At 39.9% G+C, this 16,303-nt stretch overlaps 1 protein-coding gene across 1 annotated transcript; it reads left to right on the plus strand.

Annotated features, from left to right (window-relative positions):
- The first annotated feature begins 1,733 nt into the window (after window positions 1-1,733).
- Window positions 1,734-13,194, plus strand: LOC143157064 (sterile alpha motif domain-containing protein 9-like). Its single transcript, XM_076331510.1, has 3 exons — window positions 1,734-1,867; window positions 2,049-2,149; window positions 5,818-13,194. The coding sequence occupies exon 3, from the start codon at window positions 5,819-5,821 to the stop codon at window positions 10,598-10,600; it is 4,782 nt and encodes a 1,593-aa protein (XP_076187625.1). The 5' UTR covers window positions 1,734-1,867; window positions 2,049-2,149; window position 5,818; the 3' UTR covers window positions 10,601-13,194.
- Window positions 13,195-16,303: the final 3,109 nt, after the last annotated feature.

The raw sequence follows: 16,303 nt of genomic DNA on the forward strand, positions 1-16,303 counted from the left end.
TCAAGTATGAGTTTGTATCCCTTGGCCTTGACATGAGAATATATGGGAGTGTTTAAACTACAGCCATACCATTCTATCTGCTGAGGATGCATTCCTGAAAAGTGCAGCAATTAGGGATTCAACAGGTAGTGATATAATTTTTCTGGTAAGAATTTGTGCAATAGCAGACGAGTGCATGCCAGGACTTAAGAAATATACATAGCTAAAGTACATAGGGAAGCGTATAAGGAATGAAAGCAATAGTAGTATGATCAGCATCAACAACTGGAAGAGATGCTGTCTTTTCCACAGCTGGCTTTATGGTGGCTGGAGATGCTGTTTGCTTTGTAAAACTTGCAGTGCCCTGGTGACCTCACCCAGTTGTTCTCAGAACAGATATCATTCTGAAGGACTGTGGTGGGTTGACCTTGCCTGGCTGCCAGATGCCCACCCAGCCACCCTCTCACTCCCCCTCCTCAGCAGGATAGGGGAGAAAATAAGATGCTAAAGCTCCCGGGTCAAGAAAAAGACAGGTAGATAACTTACCAGTTACCATTATGGGCAAAACAGACCCAACTTGGGAAAAATTAATTTAATTCATTGCCAATTGAAATAGAGTTGGATGGTGAGAAACAATGAAAAAAACTAAAACAACTTCCCCCCACCCTACTCCATTTTCCCAGGCTAAACTTCACTCCTTCTTTCCCAACTCTTTCACCTCCTCCCTCTGCCACCCCAAGCGGTGCAGGGGAATGGGGAATGGGGGACTGTGGTCAGTTCATAACAGTTTGGTCAGTCCATAGGTGTTCCTCTCTGCTGCTCCTTCCTCCTCACACTTTTCCCCTGTCCCAGCTTGAGCTCTTCCCACAGGCTGCAGTCCTTCATGAACTGCTCCAATGTGGGTCCTTACACCCAATACAAGGATTTTCAACCTCTTCATCTGTAGGATTGGACACACAACTGCTACTGCGAGCACTCTTGCTGCCACACTTCTAAACAAATGTGTTTTAATGGTTGTCATTATCTTCCTCAGATGCCTGCTGTTTATCATGGTCATTCAAGACAGGCAAGGGCAAAGGATGAAAAAACAGGGTAATGGCAATGGTCAGTGGAGTAAGGTACTGCAAGATCGGTGTCAGTACTGTGAAACATTGGAAGTAGAAGCAGTCAATAGCAGGGTATTACAACATAAAGGTTGTTCGCTGGGCGCTGGAGGACAGTACAGTGCAATATGAGCACACTGCCTAAGGGAAAACATTTCTGGAGTAAACTATCCACAGAACTATACCCAAGCTACACTTCAAATCAAACTAGTTGTTTGCTCCAAAGAAGGAGACCAGGAATAAACTAACGTATTTGCAGTGTGGGAAATCAAGCAACCAAGATGAGGAGCAAGTCAGTAAGCCTGATTATTTGAAAGTGCCTATATGGAAGAATATTCACATTTCTCAAAAGCATCTCTTGTATTGTTTCCCTTTTTTCCCCCTCATTCCAGGAAAGTTCTGCTGGTTTAAGACCATATGTCTAATTAATTGCATTTTATTAGCTAAGTATTGCTCAGACAGTGTTTCCTAATTTCTGAAGTTTCTGGATAACAGCTCAAGACAGTGCTGTGTAAGTGTTCTAATAAAGGCATCCTAGAACAGAATTCTTACATTAATTTCCTAAGACAATAATGATTTCCCAAACAGGAAGTTAGGAAGAGGCAAATCAGAAGCAACCTTGGTTGGTAAAAGAGAAAGCAAAGGGGGAGGAGAGCAGTAGAACCTCCCAAGCACCCTTCATCTATTTCCTCCTATTTCTCTGCAACTCTCACGTTCTGACTTGCCCAGTCTACAGCATTTAGACACCATGTTGGAAGGGTAAATTAGAAGCATGCAAGGAAAAGGTAAGGAATAATAAATATTCTCTAGCAGGCACTGTCATTTCTCTCCTCTAGAGATGGGTGTTTGCCACTGGGAAAAACTGATCGTGTGTCTATCGGTGCTCTTTCCTTCCTACTATTTCTGACCCCAGAATTCTGTTAGAAGTTTATAAACTAATTTTATGCTTTTTTTCTCATACTTTAGAAGAGCAGTTCAGCTGAATTTTAGCTGTTGGGTTTCCTGCTTGAACAAAATACATGTATTGAACAACTATAGGAAAAAACCTGCAGAACAGAACAGTTACAGTAAGTACACGCATATTTACTTCTAGGCTGGAATATTTTATGAAGACCTGATACCATTTCTTTTTTCTTGAGTCATTAATTTTACGTATAAGATGATCTATAATTTACTAAAATAAACTCTTCCGAATCTGTTAAACATCTGCACATGAAAAGTGGTTGTTATGAGATTAGAGTGAAATAATCCCAAGGAATATGTCCTCAGATAAATTATTTTGCAGAAATAATGTGATAGAGTTGTTCCATGTTGGAAAAGGACATCTTTAAAGTATTTCAGTTGGCCAGAATCATTAACTAGCCAGTAACATGAAACATAGAAACACTGCATCAAGTCTGGGAAATGAAAGTATCCCATTCTGCAGCTTTATCTCGTTAGTGAAGGTCCAAACACTGAAACGTGGACTAACTGTTCTAAGGACATAAACGTTTGCTTTGTTTGGAGTACATGTTAGGAGTAAATTGTACCTCTATTAGAAAATTGTACCTCTATTAGAAAGTATGAGTTTGGCGGGAATTAGAATCATACTTTTACATTGCTGGGTTGAACACTGTCTCTAAGCAGAAGTGCTTTAGTTTCAGTTTCTTTTCCCAGCTTTTACATACCTGGGTGGAGTTACTGGGGAATACGATAGCTACTTCAGTCACAGAATAAAAACATTGAGCTTCTTTCCCCCTGCACCCTCAATTTTTGACAATATGTGCTTACCATCGTGGCATTTTAAAGAACGAGAAACTAGTTTTTCTTTTTCTGTGAGCAAAAGGGAGGGTCTGTTAAGAGAAAATGCAACTGCAGGCTTCTGTAGCCTGCAGCCCCACTTTTTTCTCTGCTCTCACGGTTGATTTGTTAAACCAGGAGGCAGCTTGGCCAAAGGTAGGACAGCTGTTTTCCCGCACTAGCTATATGAAATCTTTACTATTGCTTCTCATTAAAGTTTACAGTTTAGGAAATCAAATAACAGGTTGAGGAAACCATGTCACTAGGGTGGCTTAGGTAACCAAGTGTTTCTTTCAGAAAACAAAATTTCACTGAAAAAAATCTAAGAAGTCATTTTGTCTCAGGAACACTCAGCTACGAATAAGAAAAGGTGCATGGAGGAGACCATTACCACTAATGCAACAACTGGGTGCAATTCCATAAAGTTAAAATTTCAGATGGATGAATATAATTCTCCCAAAGGAAGTGAGAAGATAAAGTAAAATTAGACACTATTAAGGGCAATTATTTTATTATGTTTCTTTAAAGTTTTTGCAAAAGGTCCCCATTTACTAAGACCGAGTGGATTGTAAGATGCTCTTCTTCCTATCACTTATCTCCACAAATGCTACTGAACTACTTGCTTTTGTTTAATTTGAGAAACCTTAGTGAACACAAAAGGTACTGAAAAGGTAGTCCGGAAAAGATTTTCTTTTCATTTGCAATAGCAACAGCTAAGTAATCACAGCAGTATCTTTCCACCCCAATGTCTTTTTGCAGTGTTATTCAAGTAAATTCTGTACCTAACCACATCTAAGCGTAAAAAAAAGGTTGGATTTCTGTGTGTGGTTGATTTTTCTTCTTCATCAAACTGGGAACTTAATGAGAACCATTTATGACATGTACACAACATGATGGGTGAACAATTGGCTGAAGGGTTGGACTCAAAACATTGTAGTAAATGGAGTAACATCTGGCTGGCCAGTCACTAGTGGTGTTCTCCAAGGCTCAATTTTAGGGCCAGTTCTCTTCAATGTTTTTATCAATGACCTGGACACAGGAGTTGAGTGCACACTAAGCAAGTTTGCCAATGATACTAAATTAAGAGGAGCCATTGATTGAGAGGCCTTACAGAGAGATCTTGATAGATTAGAGTGCTGGGCAGTCACCAACCATATGAAATTTAATGAGGACAAATGCCGGATTCTGCACCTGGGACAGTGTAATCCTGGATGTACATATAGATTGGAGGACAAGAGGCTGGAGTGCAGCCCTGCAGAACGGGATCTGGGGGTTTTGGTTGATGCTAAGCACAATAAGAGTCAACAATGTGCCCTGGTGGCCAAAAGGGCCAACTGTATCCTGGGGTGCATTAGGCACAGTATAGAGAACTGGTCAAAAGAAGTGATTGTCCCACTATCTCAGCATTGGTGTGGCCTCATCTCGAGTACTGGGTGCAGTTTTGGGCTCCACAATATAAGGATATAAAATTCTAATTCTAATTATTCTAATAGATAATATTAATATATTAATAATATATTATGAAGACCTTACAATATACATTATATATGTACATAATATATAATATATTAATATAATTGATATAATATTAATAATATTCTAATAAATGTGTCCAAAGGAGGGAAACAAAGATGGTGAAAGGACTAGAGGGCATGACTTATAAAGAGCGGCTGAGGATACTAGGTTGTTCAGCTTAGAAAAGAGGAGACTGAGAGGTGACCTCATTGCTGTCTACAAATTCCTTATCAGGGGGAGCAGAGAGGAAGGTGCTGATCTCTTCTGTCTGGTGTCCAGTTGTCGTGGTTTAACCTCGGTCGGCAACTGAGCACCACGCAGCCGCTCGCTCACTCCCCCCCACCCCCGGTGGGATGGGGGAGAGAATTGGAAGAGCACAAGTTAGAAAAACTCGTGGGTTGAGATAAAAACAGTTTAATAATTGAAATAAAATGATAGTAATAATAATATAATAATAATAATACTACACAAAGCAAGTGATGCACAGTACAATTGCTCACCACCCGCCGACCGATGCCCAGCCAGTCCCCGAGCAGCGGCCCCCCCGGCCAGCTTTCCCCAGTTTATGTACTGAGCATGACGTCACATGGTATGGAATGTCCCTTTGGCCAGTTTGGCTGTGCCCCCTCCCAGCTTCTTGTGCCCCTCCAGCCTTCTCAGTCGGTAGAGCATGGGAAGCTGAAAAGTCCTTGGCTAGTGTAAGCACTACCTAGCAACAACTAAAACATTGGTGTGTTATCAACTTTGTTCTCACCCTAAATCCAAAACACAGCACTGTACCAGCTACTAGGAAGAGAATTAACTCTATCCCTGCCGAAACCAGGACACCAGTGATAGGACATGAGGTAATGGCTTAAAGCTGCATCAGGGGAAGTTCAGATTGGATATTAGGAAAAAGTTCTTTACTGAGAGGGTGGTCAAGCACTGGAACAAGCTCCCCAGGGAAGTAGTGGCCCCAAGCCTGTCAGCGTTCAAGAAGTGTTTGGGCAATGCTCTTAGATATATGGTTTAACTTCTAGCTTGTCCTGTATGGAGTCAGGAATTGGACTCAATGATCCTCGTGGGTCCCTTCCAACTCAGGATATTCTATGATTATTTTTTTATTATTGGATGGCCCCTACAATCACAAATAGGTGTCCAAATGACCACAAACAGGTATCAGTCACAATTTTTGTGTAGTGTCAGCTACAGAAGTGATTTAAAAACAGGATTCAAATGAAATCATTCTGTAATAAATCTGTCTCTTATAGGTAGCTAATGCCTTATAATTGATCTTACTTCACATTCCCATGATGTCCCCTAATTGAACTGTTGTATTCCATGTGGCAGATTACACTAATGAAGAAATTAATGGTTGATAATAGCAAGGAAATACATGTTATTCAGGTAACAGGCTATTATAAATCACTTGTTTATTAATTTTGTGATTTTTTCCTTAAAGAATGGAAAATGCAAACACTGAAAAAAAAGAGGAATCACATTCATATCAGCATATTGAACAGTGGACAAAAGAGGAAGTCAAACAATGGGCAACTGAAGTTGTTAAGATTGACCAGAAACATGCAGAAATCCTGTTTAACCAAGAAGTGACTGGTTTTACTTTGAAACTGATTACTAAAGCAGATTTTGTGGAAATGGGCATACCTTATGGGCCTGCTCTTCAATTAATGTATTTCCTGAAAGAGCATGGCATTCTAGCTAGAGGTTCAAACCAGGCTGTGGAACAAGAAAGCACTGAACAGAGTCTTGATGAAGAAGGAGAAGATGGAGAAATGGCAAAGAAAGAGTGCAAGAAGAAATATGGGTCATTTAATTCCAGTATACTACAGGATTCTAAGACAGAGCCCATAGAAGACAAAAAAGCAATGAAGTCAGCTGACAAAGAGAATGTATCAGAGAAGCCACTGTCAGGCAGCCAGCACCCAACTGGAAAGATGTGTATGCCATATCCTTTTGATAATTTCAGTGATGGTACTCGATACACACAGTATAATATTCTTAATGTCCCTGAAACAGGGCCACTCAATCTCATTGATCCAGCACATGAATTCAAATCACTTACCAACACAGAGAATACACTAGAAGAGGATATCATGATGAAATTTAGCAATGAAGTCTTTAGATTTGCTGCAGCCTGCATGAACTCCCGCACAAATGGCACTATTCATTTTGGAGTCCATGACAATCCACATGGGGAAATTGAAGGAATAAAAGTTACCAAAAAAGAAACATACGTTGACCATTTGAATAAGTTCATCGGAAAGTACTTTAACGAGCAATACACCAGCATTGCAAAAGCTTGCATTAGAGAACCTAGATTTGTGGAAGTATTATTACAAAATGGAACTCCATCATATAAGTTTGTCATTGAAATAGATGTGGTTCCCAAACACTGCATCTGTGGTGCAAAATATTTCTGTACCAAAACATACGAATATGAGACTAAGAGTTGGAAAAAAGCTGTCTTCATCCGGGATGGAGCTAGTTCCAAAAATATTCAAAATACAAAAGAATTTGAAACTTTTAAAGGTACCTTGACATCTTTAGCAGATTCTCGTAAAAAAGCAGAGGAAGAATATAACTTAAAGCAAAAGAAGTCAATGAATGAAGGACTAAAGCTAGTTAGTCTGCTCACGGGTAACAGGGACTCACTAGATAGCTCTTATTATGACTACTACATTTTGGTAACAAACAAGTGCCACCAAAGTCAAACTTCGCACTTAGACTTTTTACAAGAAATAAAATGGTTTGCTGTGCTTGACTTTGATTTTGAATCAGAAATGAATGGTGTGTTCAAGACTTACAAAAAAAATCGAAATGCCAAATCTCACTTCCCAGATTATTTTGAAAACAAGGTGGGTTCAGTTTCTGAACAAGCTGAAAAGCTGAAACTGCATCAGGAGACCAACTGGATTTTCTGCAATGGTGGATCAGACTTCAAAGGCAATAGCAAACCACCATTAGATTCCACTTCATGGCAACAAGACAGAGCTGCTGGTGTCAGAAAAATGATTTCATTTCTTTCACACAAAGATGTAAAGCAGAGTGGAAAGTTTTTAATAGTGTTTCTTTTGCTTTCCACAGTGGAAGATTCAGTGGATCCCCTTACTGAGACTTTTATGACATTTTACCAAGAATTAAAGGGACTAGAATACATGGTCTGCATTTGCATTGGTGCAGGCACGTACCAGCGATGGAAAGATCTTCTGCATGCTAGAGGCATTAGTGAGGAAGCACTTTCAAACAAATGTGTTTCTAATTTAACCCTGCAAATGGTGAATGGTACCATCATGAAATTAAAAACAGTGACACAGTCTTCAAAAAGACTTCTGCCCTCTGTTGGTCATTCTACCATTCTTCTAAAGAAGAAAGAAGACTCCATGGCAGCACTGGAAATACTTTGTGAAAATGAATGCAAAGACACAGAAATAGAGAAGGATGCAGATAAATTTGAAAATTTCCGGAAAGAGCGGGAAGAAGATTTTTATCGAGGTGGTAAAGTATCATGGTGGAATTTCTATTTTTCTTCTGAAAATTATACTTCAGATTTTATCAGAAGGGACAGTTATGAAAAGCTTGAACAGCTAATTGTGTCTTCATCTAATAGTGCTAATCAATCACCTGTAAAAATTATCAACCTTTACCACCACCCAGGCTGTGGTGGGACAACATTAGCTATGCATATCCTTTGGGATCTCCGGAAGCAATTCAGATGTGCTGTTCTGAAAAACAAAACAAGTGATTTTGCAACACAGCTGACAACTTTACTCACCTGTGGAGCAAACAATGACACAGGCTATTTACCAGTGTTACTTCTTGTGGATGATTTTGAAGAGCAAGAAAATGTCTATTTTCTGGAGAAAGAAATTCAGGCAGCTATAACAGAAAAATGCATTCGGTATGTAACTCCTTTAGTGATCATTCTAAACTGTATGAGATCTCAGAATCCTGATGAAAGTTCAACAACCTATTCCTTGAACAGTATTTCTTTAAAACATACGCTTTCTGAAAAAGAGCAAAGGGCCTTTGATCAGAAACTAAAATATATTGAAAAGGTGCATCCAAATCCTGACAATTTCTATTCATTTATGATTTTGAAGAAAAACTTTGATAAACAGTACATAGAAAAAGTGGTAAAAAATACCTTGCATAACTTGAATACTGCGTCTAAACCAGCACAACTTGTTTGCTATCTAACACTGTTAAACTCGTATGTAAGAACATCTATAGTTTCAATATCACTATGTGAAGAATTCTTAGGAATTAATTCTCAAGAGTTTGGCTGCAGTAAAGATAAATTGATAGAAAAGATGGGAATTTGTTCCAATATTCTAATATATGATCAGGTACATGAATACACGAGATACAAAGGTCTTCGTATCATTCACCCATTGATAGCATCTCACTGCCTAACAGAATTGAAACGAACCTATGACTTGCCTAAAAGTGAAATCACATTGCAGTTATTGAAAGAAGATGTATTTTATAAGACTTGGTTAAAGAAAGACAAACTTATTCATGATATACAAACCCTGCTGATTACCAGGCAGCGCAAGGAACATGGCGATGAGTCAGACACATTGTTTTCCCCCTTAATTGAAGCCATTCATAGGGAAGAGAAGTGTGGTAATGTGGAATATGTGTTAAAAGAAGCATCCACTAGATTTGAGCAAAACGGTTACATTTGCCAAGCCTTAGCAAGATACTTCTACATCAAAGAAAAGAAATTTGACTCTGCATTATACTGGGCCAAAGAAGCCAAACAAAGAGCACAACACAATTCATACGTATCAGATACGCTAGGTCAAGTCTTCAAAAGTAAGCTAAGACACTGTGTAGAGTGCAAAGCAAAGAATACAGTCCTGACAGCTGAGGAACTGAAATACTTGCTAGAGCTTGCTGAGAAGGCTTCACAGGCTTTCAGAGAATCTCAGTGTCAAGCTGAAAATGCAGGCAATGGACAATATTTGCAGCAGGAAAAGCTTAAAAGAAAGTTTAAAATGTACAATACTGCTGGTTATCAGGGAGAGATAGAAACTGGTCTTTATGTTATTGATGTCCTTTGGCGTGTTCCTTTTTTCAGAAAAGATGACTTACAGTGTAGAAAAAATATGACAAAGTATCTATCAGGAAACAGTGTTTTGAATGTAGATAAGCCTAACACAGAGAGTGAAATGTTCAAGGTTCTTGAACATTATTCCAGCTTTTTATGTAATTTGCGATCACGGATGAAAAGGGCATTTGACTTTTTTGAAGACTACTTTGTGTTTTTCAAAACACAGACCAACGAAAAAGAAATTGTAGAAGCAAAATCGTATGAGAAGGTTCAAGAACATTTTACCAAATACACAGAAATATTTTGTGATTTCAGTTTTGAGCAACTAAAAAGTAAACAGGTCTCAAAGTGGTCCAGGTCTCAGTATATAGAAGCATACAGGGACACTATGGAGGCTTCCAAAGCAGGCTCATTTTCTGGCATTCTGGAATACCTCCACAGAAATCACAGAAATGCTGACAGAGAAATAGAAGACATAGTAGAAGCCTATGCAGTTTTGTTGGAGAATGCAGAAGCAACTCTGAAAGACAAACAGAATTTGATTTTGGCAAATGTTGTTCTGAGCTGCATTAGACCTAAATCCACTAAGTTACATCCTTCTAAGGTGCTGAGAAGTCTGCTTCTAAGCATTCTACAGGAAGTGGAACCAACTTCACAGTGTGTAGAGCCCTTCTTCCTAGCCTCCTTGTTGTTCTGGCCCCAAAATACAAAAGAACTAAATAAAGATTCCAAGAAAATGGAAACTTTTGTTAGACGCTTAAGTGAGTCTTTCAAAGAGCTCTATGGAACCCTGCATTGTTCCAGGCAGCCTCTGGCTCTTTTCTATCTGGCGAAAGGCAGTGGCCTGAACAGATTTGTTCACAAAGGAAAAATAGATCAGCTTTTCAGTTCACTTTCAGAACAGGAACTGAATTCCCTCTGGCAGAGTGGAAGTATCTGGAAGACACAGGCTGTTCAAGACCTTTTGCTTCCTTTGGATGGAAGAGCTGAGGGTAAGGTTATCTACGTAGACTACGGCAGCACTGAAACCTTTAGGATACCAGTGAAGCCTGTTCCCTCATGCCTATTGAAAAATGGCCCAAACATAGAAAGAGTGTCTTTTTACCTTGGGTTTTCCATTGCTGGTCTCCTGGCATACAACACACAAAGTCTGTCATTAAAAAAATAGGTATTGCAGTTTCTCAGCTACAAGGCTTTTTCAGGCAAAATTATCCTTTAACTGGTTTTTGGTTTGGTTATTTTTTGGTCAACAATTGCAAATGACAACTTCAGGCTGCCCATTATATTTCTTTCCTTACTATGTTAGTCTTTCAGTCCCATGCAGAATTGCATCTCTACTGTCATAACTGCTGTTTGGACAGTTAGTCAAACTGAAATGTTGGTGCAGTTAGTCCTGTAGACTGGTCACTACTACTCAAAGTTCTTTGGTTGATAACAACATGAGAAATCATAAAAAAAAAAAAAGAGAGAATTCTAAAAAAGAATATTTTGAAAATGTTATCTTTAAAAACCATCACTTTTAAGAACCCTACTATCTTGCTAGCTTTTTTGTCATTGCTTGTAATGAAGAACGTCTCACCACGATTTTCATACTCTTGTATGAGTGATGTAAGAACAAGGAATGTATGTTAGAAAATATGTACCGTGTAACATTTCCTGACGCTCCATTGTATCTGGTGTCATCTTGGCACAAGAGAACTGTAAAATGCCATTCAGTTGCAAAGCAGCATTTTTTTCTCTGTTGTTATTGTACATGCTTGAAAAATGTAATGCATTTGTATATGGGCCTGTATAAATAGCCAAGCTGTACATCTTGTGGGAGGACAGAAGCACTGGTCTTTTACCTTCTCAGGACATTTCTAAATATGTGATTATTAAAGATACTGCTACTTTCTGCTGTACTGTAAAAGCACACACCAATTGGCATTTGATGTCCGTATTAAATAGATTTTATTCTTTTGTGGAGGGTCTGCTTCTGCTTTATATAAAATTGATCTAGTTTGGTCATTCCTTTCCTTATAAATTCCATTAGTTCCTTCCAGTGATAGATTTCTAACCAACTTTGATGCTCACAAAAATGGGCAATTTAAATGCTTAAAGTGATCATTGATTGCATTGCCTTCCTCGTGTATAAAACTGCTTGCTTTATTTAGACACAATTAACATTCAAAAAAAAGGAAAAGATATTGGTGCGAAGCACCAGAAACAAAAAGTTACTACTGTCTGGGGGGTGCAAAGTGTTGCACTTTGCACTACGTGCATATGATTCATGAAAACCAGAGGAGTTCAATGCAATTAACTGCCTGAGAGAGGTCTGCGGGACGGCTCTTTCATTACCCCACAAGTCCTCTTTGCTCTCTGTGTCAGGCAAGGAGCAGGCAAAAATAAGTGACATCTCAACAGATTAGTAAAAATGAATTGACAAAAAGAAAAAGAATAAAGCAGCGGGCCGTTCTGCTCTAGTGCAGCTCTTCTTTTAGTTGTAAATATGGATAAGGAGTTTTATTATATAATCCAGACTGCTTTTTAACTCTAGCCAAAACATATTTCTCTTGGCAAGAATGCACACTTCATTTTAACCTGTACCCACTTTGTTTCTAACAGTATACTTTTATTTCAGATACGGTGCTATAGGATCAATTTTCATGATAATATATTATTTGTTCTAGTTAGTCCTTAGGATATCACCGTACAATTTATCAATGACTAAAGTATTTACCCTTCCAAATAAAGATTTACAGCAAATTATTTGCCACGTCTTCATGGCAATTGAAGACTTCAGTCTTCATCTCAATCAGTCACATCTCCTGAGAACTGCAAGTATTTTTATGTGCTCAAACTCAGTGAGCTGTGTAGGGTGGCGCATTGGGCACACCCGGCAGGGTGCAGTGGCGGGCGGCTGCGGGGTGCCCCGTGGCGGGAGGCCATGAACCGCCCTGGGCCGGTCTCAGCCGGTTCCAGCTGGAACCGGCTCAGGGGAGCCCATGGTGATCAGACAAGTTTAAGAAAGAGCAGCAGCTGTGACAGGCAGGAGAAATGGTGGAGGAAATGTTGTTGGAGACATGTGGAAGGGAACATTGTTGGGGTATGGCTGGAGACACACTTCTGGAAAGGGGCGACCCACAACAGGGCTGGGATATCCCTGAGGGACTGCAGCCCATAGGCGACCCACGCCAGGACAGGGACACCCCTGAGGGACTGCAGCCCATGGGCAACCCATGCTGGGGCAGAAGAAACAAGAAGGAAGGAGCAGCAGAGAAGCAGAAGGAAAGAATCAGAAGCAAGGAGCAGCAAAAATAAACCACTACACAGTGAGACCGACCTCCTCCGCTGCAGGCCCGTCACTTTGGCACGGGAATTGGGAAAGACTGAGCAGAGCTGAAAACAAGGGGAGTTGCGGCTAGGAAGGGGGAAGGAGAGGTGTTGGACTGAAGCTGAAAGGGGAAGAGAGGCATTTCCTTAGTTGTTTGCCACCTTGGTTTCTCAATACCCCAATCAGTAATTAAACGTTTATGTTAATTGGCAATAAATTAAGTGAAACTCCCCAAGTTGAGACTGTTTTGCCCGCAACACGTGTACATTTACTACTAACCCTTGGGATCTGGCACTGTGTATTACATGCTAGATGCTGCACTACATGCCTGTGTGAGTTTACAGAAATACAGATTTTATTATTTGCATATATCAGACTGTTTGTTATAAAATTGTATTTTTATCAGCAGTAGCTCATTAATAAATACAGATATTTGATACCACCCTTAATTGCGGTGTGGAACTGTATTTGATGATACATATCACACACAAAGGCTGACAGAATTGCTTTTTACAAGTATTTTCTATTTTCCATTACTTTGTAAGACCATTTTTTTCATGGCTCATAACTTTGTTAATCTTTGTATTTTGAAAACTAAGCTCTCCCATGCCAAATATCTGCCTCAGACATATTTTGTGTTAATTAAAGCCAAAGGGCTCAGTAGCTTCCAAGTGTGAGGTCAAGAAAAAAATATGTTGTGTTGCCTATGTTAAACAACTCTACCAGCTTTTTCCAGCACGCTCAGGAATTCTTTGGAGTGGTGTTTAAAAAAGCGTTTAGTCTGGTAGGAGAAAAAAGGTAGATGTGAGGGGACATTTGTCTGCACAAGCCTAATTTTATCAAGTTGCAAGGCATGAAAAGACTGTCATTTATATATGGGCATATGCAAACTTGGGTTTTAACAGCAGAGTATATACACAGATGACAGCCCCAGAAGTTGCAGGTCTGGGCTGTGATCGGCCAAGTCAAAGCTAAGAGCTCAGCCCTGCGCTGTCAGTGCTGAGTCTAGAAACCTGGAGGAGACAACATGATACAACCTGGTTGTACAGGAGCCAAAGCCAAGTCTGCAGGAAGGAGGAGCGGCAGGGAGGCCCAGGAAGCTGTTTGACTTTCACAAACGATTGCAATGCTATCTCAGCAGCTCCCTCCAGTGTGCTAATGGAGCAGCCAGGGTCCCCGCTGCGCCAAAGCAGCATTTGTGAAATGTGTAGGAACAGGAGCTGAGGAATCCTTTCCTGGAGGAGTGCAAGGCCTGCAAAAATCAGTTTAAGGGGTGGAAGTTAAGAGTACTGAGGATCCTTCTCTGTCTAAAATCAGAGCTAGAAGTACAGAACATGGAGGGGTTTTCACAACTAGTGACAGAAAGGAAAATTTCTGCTAAGGAGATCTTAGGAGAAACAGACTGGAGCACGGCTGCTAAGATTTAGGATGAGAACAGTGGCAGGGTCTAGACTAGGCAAGAGGGTACAAGAACCAAGAAACAGGTATCAAAGGTGATGGGACAAGAGGCAGATATGGAGAGCCATGATGCTCAAGGGAAAGAAGCTCAACAGAACAAAAAAGCACACAAGGGAGCAGGGCAGGGCAGGGAAGGAAAGGGAAGGAAAGGGAAGAACAAGGTCAGCTGATGGCATGCAGGCTAGCAATTGTATCAGCTGATTGAGCCACAGAAAAGGTGTGCACAGGGGTGTGCAAAGGCCCTCAGCTCTATGTCTGAAGGGGATTGTACTTCCTATAAGAATAGTTCCTGAGCTGAAGACTCTCAAGATGTGCTGCCAGAGCAGGGACTGTAGGACTTATGAGGTAAAACAGAACAAATAGAGATTCTCTAGAAATGAGAACATGGAGGAGGACACGCTGTATTCTAATAGATAAAAGGCTGCTCCAAAGAAACTGATAAAAATGAAGGTAGTGAAATGTTCTCCAGGCCCAAGGCAGGCATGGACTGAGGGTAAAAACATACCACAGGAAGGATTCAAGCTATATCTCAGGGGGGAAAAAAGTGTCAGTAAAAGAGATGTACTGGGATAGACTGGAACATAACGGGAATATGTCTTTGCAGGTCTGGAAAAATGGAATAGGCAAACATTTGAGATAGATTCAGTAGTTGTAAGTCATCCACTCTAGAATAGTCTAGAGGATCTCTTAAGCTCTTTTTTAGACTTACTTTTTCATGATTGTTAGATAAGAAATGCCTGCTAGGATCAAACTCCCCTGCGTAGGACTGCCCTTCCATTAATGCTTCATGCATCTACCCAGTCTCCCATAAATTTTCTGTGGCTTTGAAGGCATCAGAGCAAAGGCCTGCATACCCCAAACCCTCCCCACTGCAAAGATACTTGGATTGCATCTGACCTTAAGGTAGCAAAAAGTCCTGCTACCTCGTATATCCCTGAGGAGCCAAACTGATGTGGAGAGATGGGTTGTGGGAGCATGGAGCAATCAGCTACAGGCTGTAGAATTAGCTAAGTTCTGCACCACTTGTTTGTTTGATTACAGCTGAGACTATTCCTGCAATGTGGTTTTACCATGACAAACACCTTTTTGTTAAAAATTACCTTTCCCACCTGTCAGGTATTTTAATAGGTCAAACCTCAAAAGGAACAAAAAAAAGTCACAAACCAGACCCCCAAAATCATGAGATTTCCATCTTGAATCATGACATTTTTAAAAAATACGGTTTTTACTCTGCTTTTTGGCTTGAAACTACTCTGTCTTCTTTTGCCAATGTGTGTGATAGTTTCAGATTAAAAAGTCAACTTATGTAGAAAAGTGTGCTTCCCTCTGCCCATATGAATGGAGATTCCACTTACTGTCTGCACAATCCTGAGAGGAATAAAACTGCCTCCCTTCCTGAGAGTGCCAACTGTACATTTCCTATTACTGTATTAACTCTTTCCCCTTGTACTTTCCCACCCAATTTCTTTATTTACCTGCTGTGCCAAGGCTATAGAACACAAGTGGGAAATGAGCATCCAAGAACACAAAGCAATTTCTTTATGCATCAAATTTTCCAAGTATTTCTCAATAAAGATTCAAGTGAACTTCAGGGATCCTTACATGTAAAATCTTTACAGCATCAGAAAGTAAACTAAGAGCTGAGGAAAACCCTAATACAACCATATTTATTTAATTTACTGTTTTACCTATATATAGAATACTTAACACTTATTTCCACATGTACAAGTCTTACATTCAAAATATTTAAAAAAATCTTTCATCAGTCTCATTTCATTTGCATGAACTACTTAAATATATTATTATTTAATAGACATGATATGTCAAATATTTAAATAGCTAAGTCCTAAGTTTAATCCAGATAGCCAAAACCAATTATTTCCTATATTAAGCACCTTCTGCTGTTGCTCCAGAGCATACTTTCTCTCTGGAAATCAAGCCATATTCTCTCTCCTTCCTTTTCTCACCGTACCTTTTTTTTGTCTGGACTCCTCTTCTGCCTATCTCCAAAAAGAAGTGAAGGCTCAGGCAGCAAACGTAGCAAAGAGCTTTACATTGCTCAAATAACTGCTCACATCCCTGTTGTATGGCCAAGTGAAA

The sequence above is a fragment of the Aptenodytes patagonicus genome, chromosome 2 (assembly GCF_965638725.1).
Source record: "Aptenodytes patagonicus chromosome 2, bAptPat1.pri.cur, whole genome shotgun sequence".
NCBI classification, from domain to species: domain Eukaryota; kingdom Metazoa; phylum Chordata; class Aves; order Sphenisciformes; family Spheniscidae; genus Aptenodytes; species Aptenodytes patagonicus.

Coding starts and splice junctions, on each gene's coding strand:
- LOC143157064 (XM_076331510.1), top strand. CDS start 5,819: ATGGAAAATGCAAACACTGAAAAAAAAGAGGAATCACATTCATATCAG.